At 46.7% G+C, this 26,041-nt stretch overlaps 1 protein-coding gene across 1 annotated transcript in view; it reads left to right on the forward strand.

The window, feature by feature from the left end:
- Positions 1-6,175: 6,175 nt before the first annotated feature.
- LOC134166653 (uncharacterized) overlaps positions 6,176-26,041 on the forward strand; it is a 29,403-nt gene continuing 9,537 nt past the window's right edge. The window contains exons 1-4 of the mRNA XM_062624520.1: positions 6,176-6,405; positions 16,038-16,891; positions 23,062-23,223; positions 25,769-25,952. Coding sequence (XP_062480504.1) covers positions 6,363-6,405; positions 16,038-16,891; positions 23,062-23,223; positions 25,769-25,952 — 1,243 coding nt within the window. The 5' untranslated portion in view covers positions 6,176-6,362. The remainder of the gene's footprint in view (positions 6,406-16,037; positions 16,892-23,061; positions 23,224-25,768; positions 25,953-26,041) is intronic.

Raw genomic sequence — 26,041 nt, forward strand, 5'->3', positions numbered from 1 at the left:
ACTCTTGCTGCTGCAACACCCTAAAACTCCCCACCCATCTGTTCTGGTGCTACCTGTGAAGATGACAAGGCTGGCATCAAGGTGGCTTCCATGACAGCAGGGCTCTGGTGAAGGGTGCTGCCCAGTGCCTGGCAGAAAGCAGGGGGATGCTGGCAGGTGAACTGGGACGGGAGATCACCTGTGCTCCTCACAGTAACCCCACAGCATCTATCAGGGCTGTCCCACAGAAACTGAGCTGAGGGTTGCTGAACTGGAGGACAAGCTGCCCTCCATCACAAAGGTAAAGAATCATAGAAATAAAGGCAGCACAGCAAAAGTGGGCTCTGCTTCTCACCCCTGGAGGAGGGCAATGGCCCCTGGCAAAGCCCAGGAGCAGAGTGCCCCTGGATGAGATTTGCCCTTTGTTGAGACTACTAAAGCAACACCCTGGTATCCTCAGGACACCAAGGTCCCAGCAGAAAACCAAGACACCTCTTATCTCAGACCCAGTCAACTTGCTTGCTTCATTCCTTCCATTCTTCCTTCATGAAGGGTTGCCACTGCTCCTGAAGCACCTCTGTTGCCTTTCCTGCCCCTTGCTAGCTGCCTGGCATCACCCCACTCCTCCTCCACTTGTTCCTGGCTGCCCAAGGTGCTCACCACTGGTCTGCTGCCCATCCTATCCTTAGCCAGGCACCCTTCTCTCCTGCCTGAGCTCTAGCACCCACTGACTCAGACACCTCACCCAAAAACACTGGTGGAGAGGGGTGGAAGTGTGCTGGGGGTAGGAGGACCTGATGGGGATCCCTGAGTGCCTGCATGCCACCAGCCAGCCTGCAGCATCACAGAAAGTTTGGGTTGTGCCATAACCCAGAAAGCAGCCAGTGCAGCATAGCACAGCTCAACCTGCCTTTGGAAGGTGTTGACAAGGTATGTCAGCTTGTCACTTGGCTGGGAAAGGTGTGGACCCTTAGGGCAGGTTATGCACAGGAAAGCAGGGGGACTGTCCTGGCTCTGGAAAGTTAGAGAGCAGCAACCTGAGTTTAAGCATGGTTAACCCCAAGAGCTTTTCAAATGAAAGGTCCCTTCAGCCCCACACAGTGAGCACGAAGGTGGCAAGGCCACTGGCAAGCTACTGGCCCCAGCTCCCTGGGGCACTGTGCTTGGCAGCTGCTTCCCATCTGGCTCACCAGGGCTCCTTTCACAGCAGGGAGGAGCAAGGACCATGTTCGTGCTCCAGGATCCAGAACAAACCTGGCATTTGAACCTTCTCTGCTCTGGAAAGTGTAGGGGACACACCAGCAAGCAGAATTGGGGCAGTAGGTGTTGAGCTGGGTGGCAGCTTTCTCCCCTACTCTGTGAATTGTTTGGGGAAGAGGCTTCCATGCAAAAGGTTAAGAAGATGCAGAGGGGCTTTGCTTATACAGACAGGCTTTGCTCATTTTGAGTATTTCATTCATTTATCAGATTCCCTGAGGAACGAGCAAAACCTACAACATATCTAGACTAAGGCAAGTGCCTGGAGCAAGGCATGAGATTCACAGGAGTTAACACATTACTGCTAGCAGACTCAAGAGCTGCTTGCTAGCCCAACAGGCTATTTTTACACTTGTAAGGGCATTGCAGTAAAACATCTTCCTCTTTTGTGACCCCAAACCTCCACCTGCACAAGCAGGACATGTGCAGGCCACTGCCAAGTTACAGGAGAACCATTTCACAGGAAACTGGAGTCTTCTGGAAACTTCCGTTTGAACACCCCCACCCCTTCTTTTTTTTGCCCTTGACCCATCTCTTGTGCGAGAGGCTGCTGGCCAAGGCAGTGTGTGTTCCCCAAGCCAAGCCACACCAGCCAGCACAGGGTACGCCCAGGGTGGCACTGTACACCCTCATGCAGGAGGTGCTGCCAGTCCTTGCTTAAATGACATCAATACAGCACTGCAGGTGTACAAGCCAACCCAGGAGGTAGTGGAGCAACCTGTCCAGATCTAGCCTATAACTAAGGGGTCAGGGAACAGGGTGAAAAATGAGGTCTAATATATACATATGATGAAAGGTTGACAGTTATTTCACTGTGTACTTCAGCGTGAAAACCACAGTGACAATACTGGAATGTGGTTTTTGTCAGCATAAATACTTCACAACAGTTGGAGGGGCCTTTTACATGCATGAGAAATCCTGTGATTTGGGGGCTGCACAATTTACAGAAGACAGGTCCTGAAAGTACTGAGAAAAATCCTGTTCTGCCAGACAAGCTGCAGCAGAAGGAGATGAAGTTACTTGCACAGGGAACTTGCCTCAAGACAAACAGTAGAGGAGCACCTGTCCCAGCTAGGAGAGCTCACCCATGCACATGCCCAGGGCTCTGTCCTCATATCGCATAATTTGGCTCCTGGGGAGTGTTTTGAGTAGGGCACACATTCAACATGCAACCTCCTTTGCAACTGCATAGTATCTCCATGGACACCAGGAGCCACTTTTAAGGAAGATTTCAACCCCTGTAGTGCACAGTACTAACTGGGGCATGGACAAACAGCACAACGGCCAGCATATTTTTAGGAGTCACCATTAAATGTATCTGTCTGGCTTTCCAGGTCCCTAACTTGGGAACTGCACTATAAACAGACCTTGCCACACACCCTCACCCACCCACCTTGGTGCGAAGGCTGAGCAGCACCCTGTGAGCTCATGCCTGGTTTCTCTGTGGTAGGGAAGTGCCTTCGCCTCTGAAGTCGCTTCGCACCAGCCCCAAGTCTGACAAAGGTGACAAGAAAGATAGGATGCAGCTGGGGAATACAGAGACACAACAGCTTTCCACACTCAGAGACTTCTTTGAGTGGAGAGTTTTCTTATGGCTGAGGAGATTAATGCATCCATCAGAAATGAAGCAGATGCTGACTAAGAGGTTCTTCCTCTTCCCGTTACAACCTCTGCAGCTCAAGAGGGAATTTCCTGCCCAGTTGCAATTCTGAGAACTCATCTCACACTCTCAGCACATGAGTGAATGGGAAGGAGCACCAGCATGAGAACTGGCAGCTGCCGGAAAAGGTCAGATATAACATGTGCCAAAAATGACAGTATCATGATGGGGCATGTGGTAACATGGCCCCAATCCTCAGACCAGGTTGTCCCTGTGACTGGAGCAGGTCCATTTCCCTGCCCAGGTGATTCCTCCCCATCCTTGTGCTTTGCATCCATCACAGCAGTCTACAGCTCAGCCCTGGTGCCCCATGATCCCCTCACTAACAGGCTGGGCTTTAAGGAAAAGGAGCCAACCAGTCTCAAAACTCCCAATTAAATAGTGGGACCTGGCAATACTCTTGTTGCCAGACAGGAGAAAAAAGCTATAAGCTGGAAGCATCCTTCCTTTCTCGCTACATGTGGACTACAGCCACAACTGGGCCTCATATTTCTGTGCAGAAGGGATATGACCTTTCCCATATCAAGGGTGTTCACAAGGTTTAGACAAAAGCACATTAATAATCAGGTTCCCTTTGCTGCACTTCTTCAAGTTTGGACACCAAAACCAAATACCACTTAGTTTTCTTGCTTGTAGGCTGTTTTTGACAAGGACTGGAATCTGTGGTGTCCACCCTGTGGAAGGCTTCCCTTGCTGTTAATAATACAACCACAAAATGGTAAAATCTCCCTCCAGGTAGATGCATTTATACTTGGATAAAAGTGCTAAGCATGCTATAGCTTTTTCCTGATCAGTGCTAAGCTATTCAGGTGTAAAATATTGTGATCCTAATATGGCCAAAAACCTGAATTAAAAAATATATAGAACAGTTATGCTACTAAAGCTTTTCAGGTGTAGACAAAAATAACCATGTGCGACACCTAACAACAACTTTGTGGGGCCCTCTGGACTCTGAACACTGTCATATATTGTGTCAACACAGGACGCTTCCAGTAGTAATTATGTGTTTCACACATACCGTCTCATGAGAGTAGCTAGAGCATTGAAATCTTGTGCTTATTGCCAGCCAATTTCACTCCATATTTGCCCAAGCCCAGGGCTGGAGCACTTGGCTTGTGTGCATTTCAGGGGATGTTGTATTCTTGTTCAAAAAGCTTGCTGTCACTGCGTTCTTTTATTTATTATATTTTGGTAACACAGTTGGCCTCAAGCATTTGTTGAACACAAGGGGGTAAACTGAGCATAGAAATAGCAGCTTCAGAGTCGCCTCTAGGAACCTTGTTTTCTGACACTGAACATTTTTCTCACTACAAATCTAATACATCTCAAAGCACTTCGAGTTGCAGCTGTACACAGACATCAGCATGGCAGCTTTTTTCCTTTCCCAAACTAGTTGTTTTTTTAAATAAGCCTCTGGGTAATAAGAGAGCATTCAGCTGTGTACAAAGCAATGGAGCTTAATGGCAGAAAAAAAGGAGGGTGTGATGGTATACGGGCAGCAGAGCTGGAGGTGAGAGAGTAATAACTTTGTCCCCAGAATTCCTCTAGCTAACAGTGCTATTGCATTCATGCTAAGGCACCTTGAAATTATGTTTCTGCTAACATAATTTAAATCTGCTCACTGCAGCTGGGAGCTGAGATGGTGAGCTCAGGCTGGTACCATGGGTAGAGCATGGCAGCATGTTGCACATCAAGCACACAGCAACAACCACAGCAGTGCATACTTCCCCATCCTGGCACTGTCTCAGTGCAAGAAATATGGACCTCCTTCCCTGAGAGAATTTATGGCTTTCCTTCTCAGCAGCCCTGCTCACAACCCTCTGGCTTTCCCTGAAAAATGGGAGCAGGCACCAGGTGCACGATGAGTGCTTGAAATGCTACAAGAAAACTGGGTGCAGCCCACAAACTCTCTATCCCACTGTGGTGAGAGGCAAGATGGGAAACAGTATGATGAACCTCCCAGCCAGGGGATGAAGGATGCCTTCTGTTGAATGATACGAGTTCTGGAGCAATAAAATACTAACTAAATACAAGAGCAATGTGGTGGGGAAAAGGGGCCAATTAAACTCCCTGTCTTTGAATTGTGGCTGGTGTCAGTCAGCAAACTCCAGTGACTGCTACAGCAAAAAGTCAGTTCACCTCAGTTGGTATCTGGCCCAACATGGTTGTTGCAGAGACACAGGAGGACCAGCACCTTTGAGAGCTGATAAGGCAGCTGGACTAGGTCTCCTCTGCCAGCTCCCTTCCTGCCTGGCTTTTTCGTGGCATTTGTAACAGGGCTGTAGCACTCACTCTGTGGTCTCTTCAGGGCCACTGATCCTGTGGACAGCTGAAGCCCACAGAATTAGGCTGGTTTAACCGGTGGAGCAGCACCTGCCAGTGCTTGAGTCAGGTGGGAGGGTGACGCAGGGACCGGTGCTCTCTTAGGAAGCAGAGACCCCATATGTGTTATGGGGCTACTGGCTGTAGGAGCTTGTGTTGCTTAAACCCAGCCTAGGAGTAATTTCCCACGATTTTCCCAGGGCAGCACTCTGGTGAGCACAGCCATGCTCAGGGCATGCCAGACTCTTCATGCCTGGCCTGTTTGGAGTTCACTCCAGTGGGGTGACACCGCAAACCTGCCCATGGAAGCTTGCGTTCAGGACAGTCCTGCCACTTCCCCCTCACCCCTCTTACCCGTAGTCTGCAGCCCCAGCTGCAACCACGGTAGAGTTTTGCATTAGAAAGATGTTATTTAAACAGAAAAAGAAAAAAAAAAATCAAAAGAAAAAATAGAAAAAACAACCACCAAACCCACTCCCTCTCCTCTCCACCCAAAACATTCCAGCCTTTCCTTTCTTGCCACTTGAGAGGGGGGTTGTTTATTGACATTATGCAAGTGCTGAAATATTTTTCTTCTCTCCCGTCCCCTTTTTCCTTTCTCCTCCTCTGTCCTCTGGGGGTTGCAAAGGTAGTTCAAACCCCTCCAGTCATCTCGGCTTATCAGCCAAAGGAGATGCATTCCTCTGGGCTGCTCCCTTTATAAGTCACTGCTGGCGGGGCTCCCACTCGCCGCTCCGCAGCCTCCACGCTGGCAGCGCTGCCTGCTGCCCGCTGCCCCGCCATGCCCTAGCCCGGGCCCCCGGCCCCTTTCGCCCACCGGGGGACGCGCAGCAGCCCGGGGGAGGGCCGGCGGCGATGGCACCCCCGTTCCTCGCCCGCCTCTGAGGGCGGCTGCTGCCGTGATGTTCAGTTGGCACCGGAGCTTCACCCTGGGAGAGCCGTGGAGGAGAGGTGAGTCCGCGCCCCCCGGGGCTGCCCCGGCCCGCCCGGGGCCAGCCGGCGCTGCCGGCACACCTCCCCAAACCCGCTCCTCCGCCACCCCCTTCCTTCCCCTCAGCGGCCGCGCAGACGGTACTTAGGACAAACCCAGTCCGGCCCGCCCCGCTCCCGGGCCCCGCCGAACGGGCCGCCCGCTCCCGGCCCCATGCTGCGCTCGCTGCTCTCCGGCTGCCTCTGCCCACACGCAGGTAAGGCTGCAACCAGTCCGTCCCCGCGCCTTAAGCGGAATTGTTTTCCTCTTAAAAATGGGTTTATTTTGCATTTATAAGATTTGGGAGAGAACAGCAGGAGAGGCGGGAGCACTGCGATCCCGAGTGGGCTGTGAGTGAAGGAAGGCGAACTGCCCGGGATGGGAGCAGGAAGAGTGAAAACGGGGCTCGGCATCCGAGCAGCTGCGCGCACGCTGGCCCGCACGCATCGCTCGGGCTCTGCGCTAACGTGAGGCGGGTCAGATCTGTCCCCAGTCTGACACTGCGCTGGCAGCGCACATGTCATCGCTTTCTGAGCGCGTATATCCGCATCCAACAGGGATTATCCCCAGTTTAAGGTGTATGGTTTGCATCCTCCTTTTCTGTGCACATGAGATGACCCAAGTAGAGAAGGCAGCAGATAGCTTGTAACTTTCCAAGTCTCTTGAAACAAACTATGTGGTCTCAGTCTGCCTTTCTCAGGCACAATAGGTCTGGTATCTTTTACTCCTTAGCCAGGGCTGCAGGCTGAGATTGCAAGTCCCAGGTAGCAGAAACCCTTTAGCCTCCCTATTTACCCTTCAGCTTAGCTTGTGCCAGATGTAAATGAGATCTGCAGTTTCTGTCCCCATTAACATCACTGCACTGGTTGGTTTACTTGGCACAGAGGTGTCCACTCAGGTTTTGCCAGAGTCTGAGTGTAGCCTGCTGTACAAGAGCAGAATGGTAAAGATGTTGTAAAACAGCGTGGTGGTGTGGTTATGCCTCCTGGGGTCCTGACTTCCCATCAGCATGCTGAACTCTGCAGGAACTGCTTGTATTGCCCTAGTTCAAGGAGACAGGACTCACCAGGGCTGCCATGTTCCTGGGCATCTGCGTGCCCATGTGCTCAGGCACTCACTGCTGGTATTATGCTTCCCAGCTCTCCTGCTCTGGGGCAGCTCCTCAGAGCTCAGTGTGAGCTGGAGCCTCTCTGAGGTGTGGTAGCAGGTATCTGCTGGGCACTGATGTAGCAAGGCTGCTGAAGCACATTTCTCTGCCTGGGTCTGGTCTGGAGACTGCATTTTTACCCAACGACACAAAGGACTCTGGAGCAGTGCTGCTGCGAGAGCACTCCACCATCACCACAAGACATGGGGAGTGTTGGAAGAGATGCCATTTTACAGAATGATAGAAACTGCTCGCTATTCCCCCCCGCCCCGGGATGTAATCTGACCATGAACTTTGTTTCCCCCAGGCTATATACTGCTAGCCTGATGGCAGGTCAGGTTAAGAGGGGAAAGGAAGCTTGCTCTTCCACATGGAAGTGTCCCTCATTACACAGGCACAGCAGTATTGTCATAGGGGTAGGTGGAAGCTTTTGGTGGGGGAAGAGACATATCACTCAGAGCACTGAGGAATCAAAAAGAGATGCAGCTAAAATTTCTCCAGGTAAGAAACAGGGACAGCACTCCTTAATCACCTTGGCTGGAAAGAGGTACCAAATGTTGTGTCCTGGTTTGGACCTTGTCTGTATTCAGAAAGAGCCAAGAATATGCTGTTTTGTGCGAGTTTTGTGGCAGGGACTTTACAGTTGGATCTCGACATAGAGAATATAAACCAAACAAAACTTTTTTAGAATGGCATCTCAATAACAGAGATATAAGCTGATCTTCCCCCTCCCCCTCCCCTCCCCCCCCGGGGGCTTTTAGAGCAGAAGTATCAGGTAGTAGGACCTTCTATCAAGAAGTTCAGTTTACTGGAGCTACAGAGCCCTAGATCACCACCTCCTCCTTGTTATCTCAGCAAGGTCCTTGTGTGGCCCCAGCAAGAGCAACAAACCCCCAGATTGTCACCACTCTCATTTCAACCATAAAAGATTTCAGACATACCAAAGAGTATTCTTACTCCTGCCCACTGCTGCCTCATTTAGCAGAGCTAGCACTCCAAGTTTTTGCCTAGGGACAGTAACGACTGCACATGAAGAATGGGTTAACAGTGACCTTTCTGATATGATTCATGAGTTCCTTTAGCTTCAGTGGAAGCACTGGGGTCTTAATGGCTTTAGTCTGTGGGGCTATTGAACAGTTGTTTATCCAGGCTTATTATAGGCAATAAAACCTGAATTACTACATACCTGTCATCACTGGGGGGCAAGTTCCATTCCTGCAAAGGGCTTCCAGTCTCCTAGTTTGTTACTGGCTGAATACTGCTTTAGAATATGAGGCAGCCTGCAAATCAGATGTGTAAAGAAAGAGCTCCTAAATTAGACAGTTTTGCCAAGGTGTGGTGTATTTGTTTCTATTGTTTTAATTTTCTGCTCAGACACACTAATGAGTTGCGAGCCAAATAATCTTTTGGTATTATACAGGGCTGCCCATGAAAACACCATTTCCTCTATTTGAGGTTTTGAACCTTTCTCCCAAAGAAGCACATGGGAATTTACACGGAGAAGAATTTGCAGGTCTTCAGTGAAAGCTGTCATCTCCCTGACAGAGTCTCACAAATAAGCACCACAGGTGATGGTGAGAAGTGAGCTTCCTCCTGACCCCAGGAATGGTTACGCTGTAGAGTAGGGAAGACTTGGGCACAGATCCTCGTGCACCAAAATCATCCTTGGCCTGGTTTTCCCACTGGGCAATATATCCAAAGAAACTAGATGGTGTTTAAGGTCCCTTCCAACCCAAACCATTCTGTGATTCTGTGAAATAAGTTGCAGGATAAAGGCAGTAACAGGTGGAAAGGCTCTTTAGCGATGCGCAAGGTCAGGCATTGGTCTGAAAACTGGTGACTGGCAGCTACCCAAGTTATCTGATAAAGCAGGTGGTCTGTGAGGACCTGCTGTGCCACCTTCTGCCAGAGGTCAGTAATCTGTCAGACCTGTCGGTCTGTTTCAAAAACTTCACAGGTCACTTGGAATGAATAGGAGCAAGCTGTAAAAATGTCAAGTGGTCTCTCTACTTGGAAATCCATTTCCTCTTTAGTCCACCCAACTATATCCATCAGTAAACAATCAATCTCCCTCTCATTCCTTCTCAAATGCCTGGAAAGAGCTATAATTATCTCCTCCTCTTCTAAAACATATGTATTAAAGCAATGAATACCTCTCCAGTCAGAGTCCTTGAACCCTGTTATCTTTCAGCATCTATTTTATGGATCTGTTTTATGGACTTAACCATTATCAGCTGCGGCTATGGAAGATTTATAACGTTTCTGGTCACCTTATATCACTAAACTATCATCCAGAGGAACTTCACACCCTTAACTAACAGTATGACTGGAGAGCACCTTGGAGCAAAACAATCTAAGAACTTTGTGCTTTTTTGTTTAAGGACTGTCTGAGATCTCAGTTTTATTGTGGTTATTCCTTTGCATTCAGCATTTCAAACAAATCAAACTGTACACATATTCTCATGAAATCCATGTGCATTTCAGTTCCCCAGTTGGATAAACTGAGATTTCAAGAATTTGATCTATCATACAAATATAGTTACCACATGGGAGTTTGTTCCTCTGCAAATGTGGATTTTTCAGTCACAATTCCAGTAAACCCAAATATTTCTAAGACAGTGATTTTCATGCCTTCAGAAGTTTCTACCATTGCAGATAGAGGCTGTAAGTGGTGCACCAAACACATTTCCATAAGCACCCCTTAGAAATTCTTTGGCTCACAATTGTCCTAATTGTTTATGAGAAGCCATTGCTCAGGTTGGGCAGCACAAATTACAGCAGCATGCTCACATACTAGCTTTGCATGAAAGGCACTGGGAAGGCAGATGAATTGTAGATACTTTGGGCCAGGCAGCACCCCTGCCTTCGCCAGGCCTGGGGTCTGGTCTTGAACAGGTCTCTAAAGCATCAGGGAGCAAGGGAGATCCTCACCCCATGGAAGTCCATGGCAAAGCTCTGTGGAAATAGATTTTCCTCCCAGACCATCAGTTGGTAGTGGTTGCAGGATTTTTTTTTGGGTGGAGGTTGTTTGATGTGTGGTTTTGGGTTTTTCTGCAGCATAGAAGTAATCCAATTCTTCCAAGTAATGGGATCCTGCACGTGCAACAATTCTATGTGACCACAGGGCCTGTGCAAGGGACAGCTATTGCCCAGCTAGCAAAGTTAACACAGCTCCTGGATGCTCTGCATGTGGCTCACTGGTGGGCTAGTGCTGAGGAGGAGGTGCCAGCACAGCCCCAGCACCACCCCTGAGCACAGCTGAGGGAAGAGTCAAAAGCAAAAAATGCCTATTGTTTCAAAAAGGAAGTGAGCCTTTTCCCCTTAAATGCTGGGAAATTGAGACCTCATCACTGCTGAGGGAAAAAAAAACCCAATCCCCTCTTCGAAGTCAAAGGGAAATACCACCTGAGCTGTACTGCCAGCAGCGTTAGAGAATGTGCCTCAGTAACAGGACTAAAGGGAGACTTTTTTGTAAAGGAAGGAAGGAAAATGAGGGAGTGCAAGGACTGAATGGGAGAGGCAGCCTTTCATTTCTAGGTCATGAGTTCAACTCCAGCTCACTAGTCACTGCTGCCTAATGATTCTTCAAAAGCTGATGATCATCTCTTAGCCTGTTACTTGGAGCCCACAGCCCCATCATGGAACCTGTCCTGCATGGCACAGGATTTAATCATTGGCACAGCTAGAAAGGAGTTACTTGGCAGGCTCTGTGGGTCCTCTATGGGATGCTGAAAAATCTTTTTTGGGATGCATGTGCATCCTGCTCTTGTGCTCAGGGCTAAGCAGACTGGTAGGAATGAAGGTGGTTGACTTTGGTCTTCCTTTGCAGGGCAGCTGTGCAAAATCCCTGCTACTCCAGCAACCCAAGTCATTGGTGCTGCCCTTTGTTTTTGGTGCTCTTTTCCCATGGCACACTACAGTTGGAAAGTATTGGCCTTACAAACTGAAATCTAGAGGGTGTTGCATGTCTTGTGGTGGATGGGAGTGGGGGGAGGAAAAGGTACTCTGAGCATCTCTGGATTGTTCACCTTGTGCCTCTCCCTGGGACTGCCACCCTGCAAAACCCTGTCAGCACCACCCACCATGGATGGGTACTCTGTGCACATGAACCTTGCAGCAGCTCTGGGGACAAGCAGAGTGCTGCCATGGCTCCAGTGATGCTACCCTTTGTAACAGAATGGCAGACTGAGACAAGCAAAGCTTTGGCTCCAGTTGTGTCAGTCATTGTGCACATGTTTAACAGAGATTCTCCCCATGCAAGTAGCCTACAAAGCATGGACATTTTGGGAAGATAGGTGGGCACAGACCAGAAGAGAGGAGAGCAGCACAGGGCAGTACTGTATGGTAGAGTTCTCTACTGCCACTAGCAGCACTCATCCTACTGCCAATCTGGCTTCTTCCCATTAGCTAGATGCATCAGAAGACCATGTGCTATGATACTTGAGCCAATGGGTTTGAGGCCAAGGACTGCCTCAGTGATTTAACAGAGCTTAACAGGGCTCATGCTGAAGGAGCTTGCCAGTGAAACATGCCTTTGAGCCACAGGTGTAGATGCAAAAAAATTAAAAACACCTGGAGCTGGGTTTCAGTGCTTTGGAATATGAGAATTTGAACACAGACTTTGGCTTTGTTTACTAGAAAGGTGGGAGCTTCTGCAAAAGTTGGGTCTGGCCACGACTGGGAATGCCTAGGAGTTATGCCTGGGCAGTTGTTTGAGTGCATCTCTTGCACACAACTTACTTGGGATAAAGAAAGTGCTTTAAAGTAATTTCATGTTAAATACCTACCCTCCTTCCTCAGGCCAGAAATCTCTGTATTAATGCACTAGGCTGTGCCCTGGCAGCTACTAGTTATTGTGCAACAGGAAAAATATACCTGGACTTAAAACTGCAAGGAAAGGAAGGGGCAGGAGCTGATGGAATGTTATTCACCTTTGAAGGATTTAAACTTCTCTACTAGGCTTTGCTAACTGGCAACAGAGAAGTATCCTAGAAAGCAATTTGGAAACAAAGCAAAGCAACATTCTAGAGACCTAGCTGGGACACATCAATTCCTTTTCCTCACTACTAATTACCTTCTGATATTAGCTAGTTCACTGTTACCACCTCCTCGTTAGAAGGGAAGCAGTCTTACTCTCCAGTTGTACAGGAAATCCAGCAACTTGCCCATGGCAACGCATAATCACAATCAGTTACAGGCTCATATTACAACTCAAGGAACCCTTTTTATCTCTAGTGTGATTACAGAGCCATATAACCCTCTGAGGGGGCTACTAGGCAAGTAGCACAGGTTAACCCAAAACCATATTTGGCCTAGACACGTTGCCAAAGATGCAGGAAGCTATACTGATTCCCAAGCATATACACACAACTCCATTTGCTCCCCTGCTGCTATAGCAGTGTCCCAGCCAGCTGCCTTCCAGTACCTTATCCCCACATAGAAGAGGTGTGGAAAAGCAGTCCAGGGGAAAGGAAATAAAAAACAACAGCAAAACTCTTGGCCGAGCTCCCAGAAGCAGCAGTGTCAAACCTGGCTGGCCTCCAGCAGAAGTAAATGCATCTTACCAACCTTAGTGCCACGCGTTCAGCACTCTGAAGTGCTTCACACCTCCTTTCAGAAGCCTCCGCACAGCACTGTAACTGAACCCCTGCAGCACGATCCCTCCAGCACAGGGAGGAGACCATCTTCCCTGTTTCGCTTTGAGGCCCTGGTATTGTTATACAAAGCGCTTACAAGCCAAGTCCTCAACCAGAACTAGCCGACACAATTCTGGTAGGGGCTCTGGTAATAAGCTAATTTATAGCAGCTAAAGGGCTGACTCACTTTTTTTTTCTGTAATTGCACAGATGAGCTTTATTTGCACCATTCTGGTGTTCATTGAAATAGGCTTGAAAGACCTGAGGTTTTCTTTTTCTATGTTTCTTTCAAGATTTATAGCAGAAAAAACCTGCTTGTTGGAAGCCTCATGGTTTAGATCCCATAACCCAGTTAACAGAGAAGAAGAGACTGTTCTGTCAGTGAGGTGCAGCAAGAAAAACTCGAGTTTCAGGTCGCTGCCTTAATCATGGGAGATCTCTCTGCTGTAGCACAGGTGACCTCACTGACCACGAGAAAACATCACTGAATGGATGAGGATGAGGTGCCTAAGTGTTTTGCAAAATATTGCTGTCCTCTTCATCTATTCTGAACTTGCGGTAGGGGGATGATAACATTTTGCATCATTGTGAAGGGTTGGGAGGTTAAATCAGAAATGCTCAAAGACTATGATTACCAGGATCTGCCAATGATGAGTGGTTTGCAGCCTAGAACAGATAAATAAGAAACCCTTGTGAAACTATGCAATGTTGCTAGTGACCACAGGATGAGGAGAGCAAGGGACTGCCTTGTTCAGAGTGCAGACCTTTCTCAGCTTGGAGTTTCTGGTATTGAGTGAACCCTCGTGTAGAGGGTCAGAGATTTCATCTCATTTTTCAGTTTTTCTACACCAGCCAAACCTTCTGGTATGCATTGTAGCTTTTGTAGTCGTAAAAGATATGAATTTAAGCATCTGACATCTCCTTCTGTAAGTAGCAAGACCTCATTTTAATATGCTGCCTCCTGATTTCAAACAAAGAAATATTTGTGTAGGCCAGGGTGGAACCAGTTAAGCAAGAAAAAAGGGGACAGATTGAAAGACTGTAGGAGAATCTCCAGTCAAAGGAAAGCATGGCATGGTTAATAACTGAAGGCAGTTGGAGGCTGTGGGAAGGAATTACCATTGCATCTAGTAATTCCTGGCAAGAGTGATAGCTGTACTATTTCTCCTTAAAAAGAAAGTGCAGCACTGCAACTGTTCTCCTCTTGAGCCTCAGTGGGTTTGTTGTGCCATCTGGGGTGGTGATGCCATCAGAAGAGCCTCTTAGCCTTTTATTTTTCATGCAGATATGATGCTTTGCTTCACTCTGCAAAAGGTGTTTGCAACTGAGCAGGTAGATCCTCTTTATTCCAAATCAGTAATGACTCAGCTCCATCTCGTTCCAAGACCTGGCACCAAGCTCCCTCTCATAGGTGGCATTTTGCTGTGCATGAGGCTGCAAATCAGGCTCCCCCCTCCCAGCAATGTACTGGTATTGCACTGCTGATGGTCTGGCATTTACTGTCCCAGATGTGGCTCTTTACAGTGGACAGATGCCTGTGAATCCTGACAATGGAGGCAGGTGCAAATTCTGCATATGATAAACAAGATCTTCGGTAAGGTGTTAGAAGCACTATGCCTAAATGCCACAAAAAACCCCCATCAGATGGCATGATTTATCACTGACAACACCTTATGAAAATCCAGTGTAAAATACTAAATTTAAGGCTGCCTATGAACAGCAAAGGGCATGTTTCAGTGGCATCCCAAGAAATTCTCATAATCAAATAGAAGGAATTTAAATAAAATAGAAAATGGCCTTAATGAGTAAAAATTTCCATTGTCTGTGGACATTGCAGAAAGCAAACTGGAGGAAGGAAGTATGAAAAATGGGTTATTTCTGAAATGGAGAGTTTTCTGGGTTACTCTGAAGGAGGGCTGTACAGCAGACCTCGTCCTGCTCTACCACCAGCGGAGGGTCCCCAGCTTCTCTGCCTGCTTATGGATGTTTACATTACCATGAGTGAGTTTGCCCAAATTTGATGTCAGGCAGAAGGAAGCAAGTAGGAGAGGGGAATGAAAGGAAATGAAGTGGGAAGTAAGATATCCTGAAAAGAGTATGCATTGTAGCCCTCTGAGGCGCTGTGGGTCAGGCACTAATAAGTGAAAAGGTACCAGAGAAACTGAAGTTTTGGTTCCAAATCCATGTACAGAAGAATTTGAAGCTGAGGTTGCAGTTTGCTAAAGGGTGGATGCAGAGCTTTCACACTGGCTCTCATACCAGAAGACTGCATGGTGAAATACATACTAGATTCAGGAAAACAGTAAGAAAACCTGGGGGCAGATCTTCAACTCCTGTAGATCAGCCTTTCATACAGAGACTGTTCTACCACATTACCATGTGAAATAATTGTGATACGAAAAAAGGTCTTCTTTGTGTGCAAAACGCTCATGAGCAAATTTCCCATTTCCTTTCTCTTTTTGGAGAAGGTAAGATTTCATTTAAAGAACTTATTTCATAGCTAAAACCATACAGGGAGTGAAAAAGATCTACAGTGTCTCATTTGCTTTTCCTATCAGTTCTTGCTTTCTGTCACCTGTATGTGTGCAGAGAATACTGCAGAGAATATCAGTTTGCAAACTGCTTGTAAAATTCACTTAAGCCTGTTGGAAAGACAAATTTCATTTTATCCTTTTTGTCTGCTGGTTCAGGATATGTTTAATCAGAGGAAATGTTTTAGCCTTGAATTCACATCTATCGTGCTGAAAGGGCATATACCTCTCTATGTTTGTACACAGGTAATCACTAAAAGGTTATCTGGCTACATGTGTTGTTTTCTACCTATCTACTAAATCAGAACTCAGTGTGCATTTATGACTCCCCTTGAAGGGCTCTGGGGCTATGAAACAAAACACTTCTACTGTAGCAAAGCCTACAAGAAATCTTCATGTAGCTCTAGAAAAACAAATAAGGGCTGTCCCCCTCTACCACCTTAATGTAGAAGTTCTGCATTTCACATCCCTTAGGGGATGCACTAGACCCTAAGTTTTGTAGCCTTTTGTGACCTTCTACTTATTTTCATTTAAGCAGGTAAGAAGAGCCCACCTGCTGAGGACAAAGTTGTGTTAACACATATGAAGATATTGAGCAATGAAGGAATTCAAAACCCAGGGTTAATCACAGAGGCTGCAGCTGACACAGCCTGCACAGAAGAGTCTCATGTCCCTGGTGCCAGCCTCCCACCGGACTGCCAGGGAAATCCGAATGCAGCAGCCAAACCAGCAGATCCAGACTATGCAGATGCCCCAGCAAGCACAGACTATGTAGCCACGCTGCCTGACCTCAGTGCCTTCCAGTCCAAGTGCCGACTTCACAGATTCTCCAAATTCGAATCTGAGGACTCAGGGGTTGAATTGCCAAGTGGGGCTAATTCTCCATCAACACCAACCGGTTCAGAGAAGAGCTTTGTGCTTCACAGCAGAGACTCGTTTTGTGACTCAGGGGTGCTTAGCACCTCTTCTTCTCCAGAAATTGATCATTTGGTGATGAGAACATGTAAGGAGGATGCCAGAAAAGTCAGCCACCAAGATCCAGAGAGCAAAAAGCAAGCTGAGTACTACAGCCAGGAGGCAGATGCTGTGCAGGGTCCTACAACTTCCCTTGAAGACTTAAGTGTCCCTCAGGAAGAAAATTCAGATGAACATTTTGACCAGAGTGAAAGTCAATCTCTGGAAAAGGAACCCACCCCAGAGACAGATCTTCCCAGGGAGAGCACTCTTCACACCCCAGATCCCATAGAAGAGCCAAAGACAATTGCTGACAATTTCCCAGAGAATTTTGGCAGCATGCAAGACCTCCAGATCCATGGCCATCAGCTGAAGAAGTACCCCACAAGCGACAGTCTAGATGAATACATGGATAAATGCTGTAGGCTGAGTGAGGTAAGAAACACCTAAACTGAGTCTTAAAGCTAGGCCTGTCCAAATCTCAGCCAAGGTTCAAGTCCTTTTGTTTGTCACAAACTAGGATGTATGTGAGTTAGAAAATCTCCCCTGAAACTGTTGTAAGCAGCAAATCTTGGTAACTGATTTTTAAGAGCTTTTTTTCCCAGTAGTGAAATTCTTAAGTAATTCACGTATATCGGGTCTGGGTAAGGATGACTAATGGCTCATGGAGATCTGATGTTCTGAAAAGCCCTAGATTAGAGAATGGACTTGATTTTGGTCTTAAAATGAAGATTGTGAAGTTAGTCATTGTCCTCTGATACATGTGACGTGGATCAGAACATAGTTTCTTTTTCAAGGTCAGGTTATTCCTGTTCTGGGAACAGCTGGGCTGCTGTTGGGGCACCAGAATTTGGAGGGAACTTATCTGAGGAGTAGCTAATTTCTGCTCAGATCTGTCCTGTCCTCTTGAGCCAGCTCTTAATGAGTAATTAAGTGAGCACATGCACCAATTCAAATCTTTGCTGGGCTAGAAATGGAGATTGCATTTTAACTCCGCAGCAGAGGTGTGGTGGGCTCAACTTAAAGACATAATTTCAGTAGCTTGTTCGACACCAGACTCCTTTCCCCCCTTGCTGTGTACACTGTGCCACAGACAGAAGGATAAAAGCCCTGCTGCCCCTTCTCCCATAGTGGATGCTGGCAAACACTCACCCCATGCTGCAGACATGCCCACAGATCACCGCTTTGTCTGCTCACTGGTGGCTTCCATGGACCAGCAAAGGCAAGCTATAAGTGGGTAGCCGATTCCTGACAAGGAGACATACCAAAGAGCCCCATGGCCAAAGGGAATGGAGAAGAGCAGACTAGATGAAGAGAGTCACACAGACTCACCAAAAACATCAAACAGTGCATAACGGGGATTTCTTTTTAGGGTGTTCATTGCGTTAATGAATTGAAATGAGAGATGGGTGGAAGGAAGCCAAGTGACAAGTGCTGTGTGCTGTGCATATAATTTTACTATGACCTCTCTGTCTGACTGTAAATCATCAGGCAATGGCCTTCCTGGCCAGCATGCCAAACCCTCCTGAGCAGTGAGGAAGGTCAGAGATGGCCCATCTCTGTTAACATTGGATATTGACACAGTAAAAAGCAACACATGATCCACTTCAGTAGCCTCTTCCTCTCCAGAGCCGTCTCACACACAGCAAAGACAAATGTCTATTTTGCATAGTTCCTAAGGAGTCAGCAGCTTGGCCTTTTGTCAGAGAGTTAAAAAGGACCAGAGCAGGAGAGTTTGGCCACAAAGAAGACTTTTTATAAAGTTACCTAAATTCTCTGTCGCGCTCCAGAGAATGTGCAGCCAGCTTGGTCTTGTCTGACAGCTCAGGCTGCCTGTGAAATTCCTTTAAATCTTTTGTGAAATAGGGATTCAGTTTCCCAAAGGAGAGCATTTAAATAAACAAGAGAATAAATTAGAAAGAAGCTGAAGAGGAAATGAAGCTCTTGGTAGCTTATCTTCCCTCCTTTTTAATATCCTCACTGGCTGAGTGCTAAAGCTCTGTGCCCCAGAGCACTTTTCTTTCTTTGTTTTTTGAGCTGTATAAATACAGCTGTGACCTAGATCCTGGGGAGGGTTGCCCCTCTTGGCAGAGCACCTCCAGGCTGCTGTATCTCAAGAGCAGTGCCCTTCAAACTGCTGGGATGCCAAGTAGCACCCAAGCTGACTGGGGCAAGAAATGCCCATGGCTGCTGCACTGACCTGTGGCTGCAGCTGTGCTGTGTGCCTCTGAGCACAGGGGCAGCCTCCTGCAGCTGCAGAGCCTTCTGTCCTCGCCAGACCTGCACAGGATTGACCTGTCCTCACTGCCATACAACACAGGCAGGACAGAGTGAGACCTGCTAAGAAATGATGCCTGGATGATCACCTGCCCATACAGCTGATGGGTGCATTATGGTTCACTCCAGCTGAGACCCTGCTCCAGGCTTACTCTATGGTTTTCACATTTGCCTGTAACATGTCCAAGACACAACATGGTACGTGGGACATGTTGTCTGGCTTGATGTCATCTCTGGGACTTAGATACCCCTGGAAATGCCATCAGTGTTGTCTGAAAGACAGCAGGCCAGTACAGGGTATTCCCGCTCTGCCACAAAGAACATGGCAAACCAAATTGTTCTATCAAATCTATTCCTGCTGCATTAAATTCATGTTGATAGAGATGCAAGAGTGCTTACATTGTCTTATATTTTGTGCCAGCTGAGAACATTTGATTTTAGGTGACAGCAGCTTTCTCAGTTCTGTTGCTGGTCTGGGGAATACAACTTCTGAGTATCAGGAGAGCAGTTGCTTTTCACCCACCCAGCTGACTGGGGCAATGCCAACAGCACCATGCTTAATGGCATACCACAGCAGAGCAAGGATTCAGTCTCTGGATGAGGATGCCCCTTGATGTCCTCCCTGACTGCTGAGGCCACTTCCAAGAGAACAGGAAGGAAAATGTTGAAGAAGAGAGACTAGAAATGACCAAATGTTTTGACCATTTGTATTCATTTGGTGAATGGCTTTGGCTGAAAATATACATGAAATTATTTCAGTCTGGCATTTCTTAAACAAAGCTTTCTGATCTTTTGTTTTGAACTGTCATTATTTTGACATTTGCCTACATTTAGAAAGATGAAAGGAAGTGCAAGCTGTCAAACAACAAGTGAAAGAACTTTGAAGCCTAAATAAAAGCATTTCCTTTTAAGCCAGATGAAATGTTTGGGGTCAGTTTGAAGAGACATAGCTTTTGATGCTTTTGCTTTGCAAACACTTCCTCGCGCTCCATTAAGTTTACATTTAAAGTCAGCCCATACCCCTAGAAGAAGAGAGAGGGTGGGAGCATTGACATCATTAAATAAAAAACCCCCACATTATTCACACAGTACTAACTATTATCATGGGCCAAAGCAGTCAAAATACTTTTCTGCAGAGAGTGGTACAGTTCAGAGGGAGCATAGGGCAACCTGTGATGGTCAGCCCCATAGCGTGTGTGTGCTGCTTAGAGGAAACCAGAAGCTATCAGCAAGCACAGTCCCTCCTGGACAGCAGGGTGGAGCCGCCAGAAATACACAGCATGATCCCTCTCTTTCCTGTTATTCACAACCCGTTTGGTGTTGTCAGCTTCCAGGGACAAATGCTCAGCCTGTGGCATCACTAATCAGTTGCCCTAAGCCCACGATGGGCAATTTGTAATTATGTTCCTTAGCTGTCACTGCAGTGACCACATTGCCTCCATATTTGGCCATGCGAATGTGGTGGGAGTGGGCAGTGAGGGATTTATGGGAGGTTGGAACCAGGTACAACTCTAAACTATCCATAAAAGAAAGTGAAGAGCATTGCGTGAAGCACAGAAACCTCAGTCACTGCAAAACCCAGCAGCAAACTGTTGGCTGAATGACAAAGAGCTTCACCTGCAAGCCAGTTCTGCCTGTCAGCTTCAGCCCCTGCTACCATGTCCAGCTCAGGACAGTTTTCCACTGAGCCCAGTGGAAGAAAGGCCTATCACATGCATCAAAGTAACAGATAACATTCACATTTCAGAGACAGGATAAAATGCTGATTAGATGATCTGAAAAGCAGATTTTGATTATAACTCAATTGGACAAGAGTCTTGAAAACAAGTCTTTCTTGCAGCTCCCACTGAACTTCAAACCTGTGTAGTGCTCAGATGCTCAGTGAGCATGATGTTACACATACACAGAGGGACAGGCTCCCACCTCTGTGATTCTGGTGGCTTCAAAGGAAAACTGTGATTTTACATTAGTGAAAATATTGACTGAAAGTCTCTAGATAAGCCAAAGTTCCCTGTGCAGATGCCAGTCTTGTGAGCCAGCAGAACTGTGATGGTTTATTGCCAGCTGAGCAGGGACACATGTACTGAAAACCTGACTCCAAAACTTTGCCAGGGGAGCAATAACAAGGGCAGAAATCTCTCTTTAGTTACATGTGTGTAAAGTCAGCATAGTGCACCTAACTCCACATGGTCAAAACTGCCATGGAATAAACTCAATGCAGTATAGCTGAGAGCCTTGGATTCCTTTTCTTCCAGCTGAGAATCTGGCTCAGTATGATGTACCTCGAAGCAAAATCTGTCACCTATCTATACATTACTTTTCTAGCACAGCTTTAGCCATCTGATTCATAAATTGTGTCTGTCTTATCTCTGCATATTCAGCTTCAAAAAAGTAGGTGAGATGTTTTTCCCTCCTCTTAGGTTTCATCAACTCAAAAATTGGCTCATGGCTTTTGTTCAAATACTGTTTGACAATCTGCATGTGGGGGATGTGAAAAATTTCAGTCCAGTTAGGTGAATGTTTTGGGAAGCTTTAACTGGGAGTACAGAGATTGGAAGAGACAACCTGGAGGATGTTTGCAGTTTTTCTGTGTTTGCTCACCCTCCACTGCTAGCATAAAACTGTCTCACAGGTGCTGGGAGGAAAATACTTAGACCAGAATGTGACAGCATGGGTTCTCTGCTGTACTTGGCATGACTAGAAGATGCTTCTGAAGCTGGGCACCCCCAAATCCTCATCTGCTTTCAGATATGTTGGTTATAAGTGCTTTGATTCAAGAGTTTCCCAGCAAATGCCACGGGGGCTTTGTTCTCCCTGAGGGTCCTGGGGCTGTGCCCCTTCCTACCACACAGACACGCTAAGGACTCAGTTTCATGGCTGAGAAACCTTTGTCTTGTTACCACTTCTGCAGGCTCTGCCTGAGAGGAAAATAAAAATCATGACTGTAAATGACTGGTTGGCTTGTATTCATCACAGTTTTTCATATGATTTCATGTGACCTCTGTCCCAGCCTCAGACACAAAAGCATTTGGACATAATAATACCTGTTTATAAATAACATTGTATCATCATTTGTTTAAAAAGAAGTAAATCCTAATGTTGATTATTTTTGAACACACCATGAGCTTTCTGACATAATGAAAAGACAGGAAGAGTCCCAAGGCTGGCATTTCCCCAAAAATGTAGATTGTGGTGGGAAAGGAGACAGAGTAAGCTTCCTGCTTTTGTGGAGGGAACTTTTTTTTTTTAAGTAAGATAAACTTAGAGCACTGCTTTTGTAAAGATCGAGGCTTATTTTACTTACTTATATCACATGCACATCAGCAGGCAGGGCCAAGGTGGAAGTGAGCCTCTGTACAGATTTGCTAGCAGCACGTTCAGCGGAGTCCACTTGCGGCACAGGAGAGGATACTTGCTGTGCACGGGGAAGTCCTGGGGCCAGAAATGGTGAGGTGCAGAGCAGGGGACTGGGAAGCACCGTTGCCTTTCTTCTGCCACAGGATTACTGCCTGTCTCCAGCAGCACCCTTGGCTGAGCAGCAGTGAAACTCTGCAGGCCCTTGGTGTGGAGAGGTCAATGGTACAGAATATCCCACCATATCCAGACAGCAAGCTTGATCCTGAAGATTTTCTTCAGGCATGTCTTAATGATTGAGAAAGTAGCAGCAGAAACGTAATCTGGGATCTGCTAAAGACCAGTGGAAAGATGTTCTTTCACCTTGGCAGCATGGTTCAGGCACATTTCCCTCTCACTGACCCAGTAGTGACGAGGGTCTGAGTTCAGCTGTGTTGTAAAGATTGCAGATTGCCAAAGGCAGACCAACCCAAGTTGGTCACAAAGAATCAAATCATTGCAACCTGCAGATATGTGCCTTTGGATAGGGGCCAAGCTCAGCTTCACTACACATTAAGTGTGAGTTGTGCTGGGGGCTATGGCTAAGTAAGCCATACTAACCGCAGCCATACCATACAGTAGAACAATATTTGTTTGTGAGGGTCCTGTGGCAAGTAAAAGACAAAAATTACCCTGGTGAAACAGAAACTGGTTGACATGAGGTGGTCCTGTGTGTCAGCCTGTGATCAGTCAGATGAGTTCCTCTGATGGCACATAGAATCATAGAATCGTTAGGGTTGCTAAGAAATTCATAAAAGAGCTGTGCGCAAGCAATGCTGTAGTTCAGACCTGCCCATAAGCAAAGCCCCTTGCAAGAGGAAGCATGAGTGTCTTCACTGTAGCCCACACAACTGTAAGGACTGTTCTGGGCTCCCAGCTGCTAGCAAGAATTGCTCTGCTGTTACTCCATGATCCAAGACGCATTATTATTGCAGGTGAACCAGGGTAACAGCAAAGCCCTAGGATCTGGTCTGGGATACCTGGAACACATTTGTCAACTGATTGAGAAGATTGGGCAGCTGCAGGAGCACAACATGCGTCTCCAAAAGCAAGTGTGCAGCTTGCAGAAAGAACAGAAGATCAGCCAGATAAAAGAGGTAAGCAGACACCATAGTATCTTCAATTAAATTATATACTCAAGGCCCAGGTCCACATTCAAAGTTCCAAGTCTGTGTAAGAGAAGATGCTGATCTACTTGACCACATACTCACCTGGGCTGGGTGCTCTGGTCTTCCAGAAGCCTTCACCCACCATAGCAGGCTCACCTTCCCTTCGGGTGGGCTTGGGTTTCTGTTCTTGTTCAATTTTGTTTCCCAGGTGTGCTTGCTTCTGTTGAGTTAAAAAGTGTCCTAACGTCATGCGATGGCCAGCTCAGAGTCAGTAGCTTTTACTTCTCTACAGTTGTAAACTTCTCAATAACATATCTCCCCGTCAATGCTACCAAAACAAAATCCATGATCCTCCTTAGCAATTGTGTTTTGAATTAAAAGCTCTTTCTTTTCCTTCTGCTTTCAAACTGTCAAAATCACAGAATTTCCCACAGAACAGATACAATGGGAAAGAGAAGCAGTGGTACTACTACCCAACTCCATACTCTCTCTTCCTGCACTTCTGAGCTGCCAAATGAAGAATCTCTGACATGAAACATCTCAGTGCCCCCATTTGTCTTTTTTATCATCCAGAGCTAGCTAGGGAATTTGACTGAAATTTGCAGATTATTTCAGCATCCTAAACAGCATTTTTTAGCCTCTGCATATTTTGTTCAGCTCTGTCCCATCTCTGCTTCTTAGTTCTTTATTTTGGCCATCACACCAGGTTTCCAGCTTTTTTCCTCCCCTCCCTTTCTATTTATTTTATCACTCCCAAAAGAACAGAAGGGGTCTATCACACTCAGCTATTTCTTCCTAGCCATGCTGTGGCAAATCTTTTATTCTCCTGACAGTGTCATTCCTCCCCTAGTGCCACCTGCTGGGACTGGATCTGCGGTAGATGACTGACTCCTCTTCAGAGCCAAAGAAAAGTTGAGTCAGGTTGCAGAATAGCCTGTCATTTCCATGTACCCATCTCTTATGCTCAGAGGAATGCAGTCTCCTACATAGAGCCTGGGAATTGTTAACGCATTTCCTGAAGCTTTACAACTGTGGGTCATTGCTCAAAGTAGCTCTTCCAAGCTGCAAATTCAGGGTCAAATCCTCATCTGGCATATACACCCTGTCCTTCCCAGTTCCTACTGAAATGAAAGGCACCGTGCTTTCATTTACATATTTTGAAACTTGAGTCTTCTTGGTATTTTCCAAGATGTCTCAGCTATGCCTTCTCAGCCGTATTTGTCCCCTACTGTTTAGTGAGGAATTGGACATCTAGATGTCCAACTGCATTTGCACCATGCTCTGCATGGGTGTTCTCTCTCGGGTATCTCTGTGGGTCCTGTATCTCCTATATCATGATGGAGCTCCTATAAATGGTGGAGCAGCTCTCCATCATTTTCCTCTTTAGAGTCACAGCCCCTCTTTGTAGAAGAGGAACACTATACTATACCCATTTGCCATGAGATGTGAAGGTTGCTGTCCACGTCACATTTTGGAAGGCATCTTAAGGCTGCTTTCCAAACCAAGTTCAATCTCCATGCAGACTATAAGCATAGAAAGGTTTCCATGCCTCAGCCGCATCTGTGAAAGACACAACCCCAAGAGCAGAGATGGGTTGATGTAGTACTACGAGCTGGCCATGAGGACTGTAGGTAGCCAGTGCTCTCAATGGTGTTCTTGAGAGCTGTACAGACATCACCACAGAGACTGATGACATTTTGATCGTGGGTCACAAAGGGAACATAGTTACTCCACATTCTTCGGTTTACCAGGAAATCTTTAATGCTGTGGCCATTATTAACGCATCTTTCAAGAGACTTTCAAAGCACCTCTCAAAGGTAATGCGAAGTGCCATGCTGCTGTGGTGTGTATCCAGAGGAGATGTTAAAACTGTCAATGGCTTGGGGATCTCCAGAGGTGCTAAGTTGGTGTTGGTCTGTCCTGGTTACAGCACCAATAGTTTGGCTCCCTTTCCACTTCAGCCGGATAAAGCTCTACCTGCTTTGTGCCATGGTAAACTCTTGTGTGACATGGCTGTGCAAGGTAGAAAATCTTCCCTGCCCACCACAACTAGAGCAGAAGTACAGCAGCTGAAGTACCACATACAGTGAATCTGACTGGTAATATGAAAGCAAACTATGGCATCCCATCAATAAAAATACAAGATATTGTCTGTGCATATTCCAAAACAAATAGTGCTGTCTTAAAATGAGAGTCATTATTGTAACAGATCTGTTTATTTACACAAATGCCTTAGCTGAGCAGCCCTGTGTTTAGAAATTTGTATTCAATTCCTTCTGGGAAACAAGCGCAAAAGATGCTGAGTTAATGTAAGTTAAACACCAATGAGCCCATGAAAAATTCTATGTTGCCTGCTCCAGGCTGCTTAGCCTTTTGTAGAATTAAATAATTTGTCTGGGTTCTGATGGTTCTCAGGAAAACACTGGGCATCCTTCACTGTAATGACTGCAATTTCTCTGTACCATCACACCACCCAGTTACCTTGGGCCATTGCAGCCTGAGAGTCTGCATGCTTTCTTTTTGTCCGGTGTAGGAGTACATTCTTCAGCATTGCTCCTGTGGAGCTGCCAGTGTCCTCAACTCACACCAAGATGTGAAGACATCTTTTGCTGGGAGGAGCAGACCTCACAGCCTTTTAGTTCAGACTGGAAACCCATCTGATCTTTCCATCATCCCAGAAATAGGAGCAAACACTGAAAGGCTGAGCAGCTGCAATGGTGAGTTCAAATGCCTCAAACCCGTCCTCCTCCTTGCCACCAGTTGGTGAAATAAGCTGACCAGCAACTTCCTTTTCCCTAGGAAAGAC

The sequence above is a fragment of the Pezoporus occidentalis genome, unplaced genomic scaffold (assembly GCF_034315485.1).
Source record: "Pezoporus occidentalis ecotype Australia unplaced genomic scaffold, CSIRO_AGI_Poc_V1 ctg268, whole genome shotgun sequence".
In the NCBI taxonomy this organism is placed as follows: Eukaryota; Metazoa; Chordata; class Aves; order Psittaciformes; family Psittacidae; genus Pezoporus; species Pezoporus occidentalis.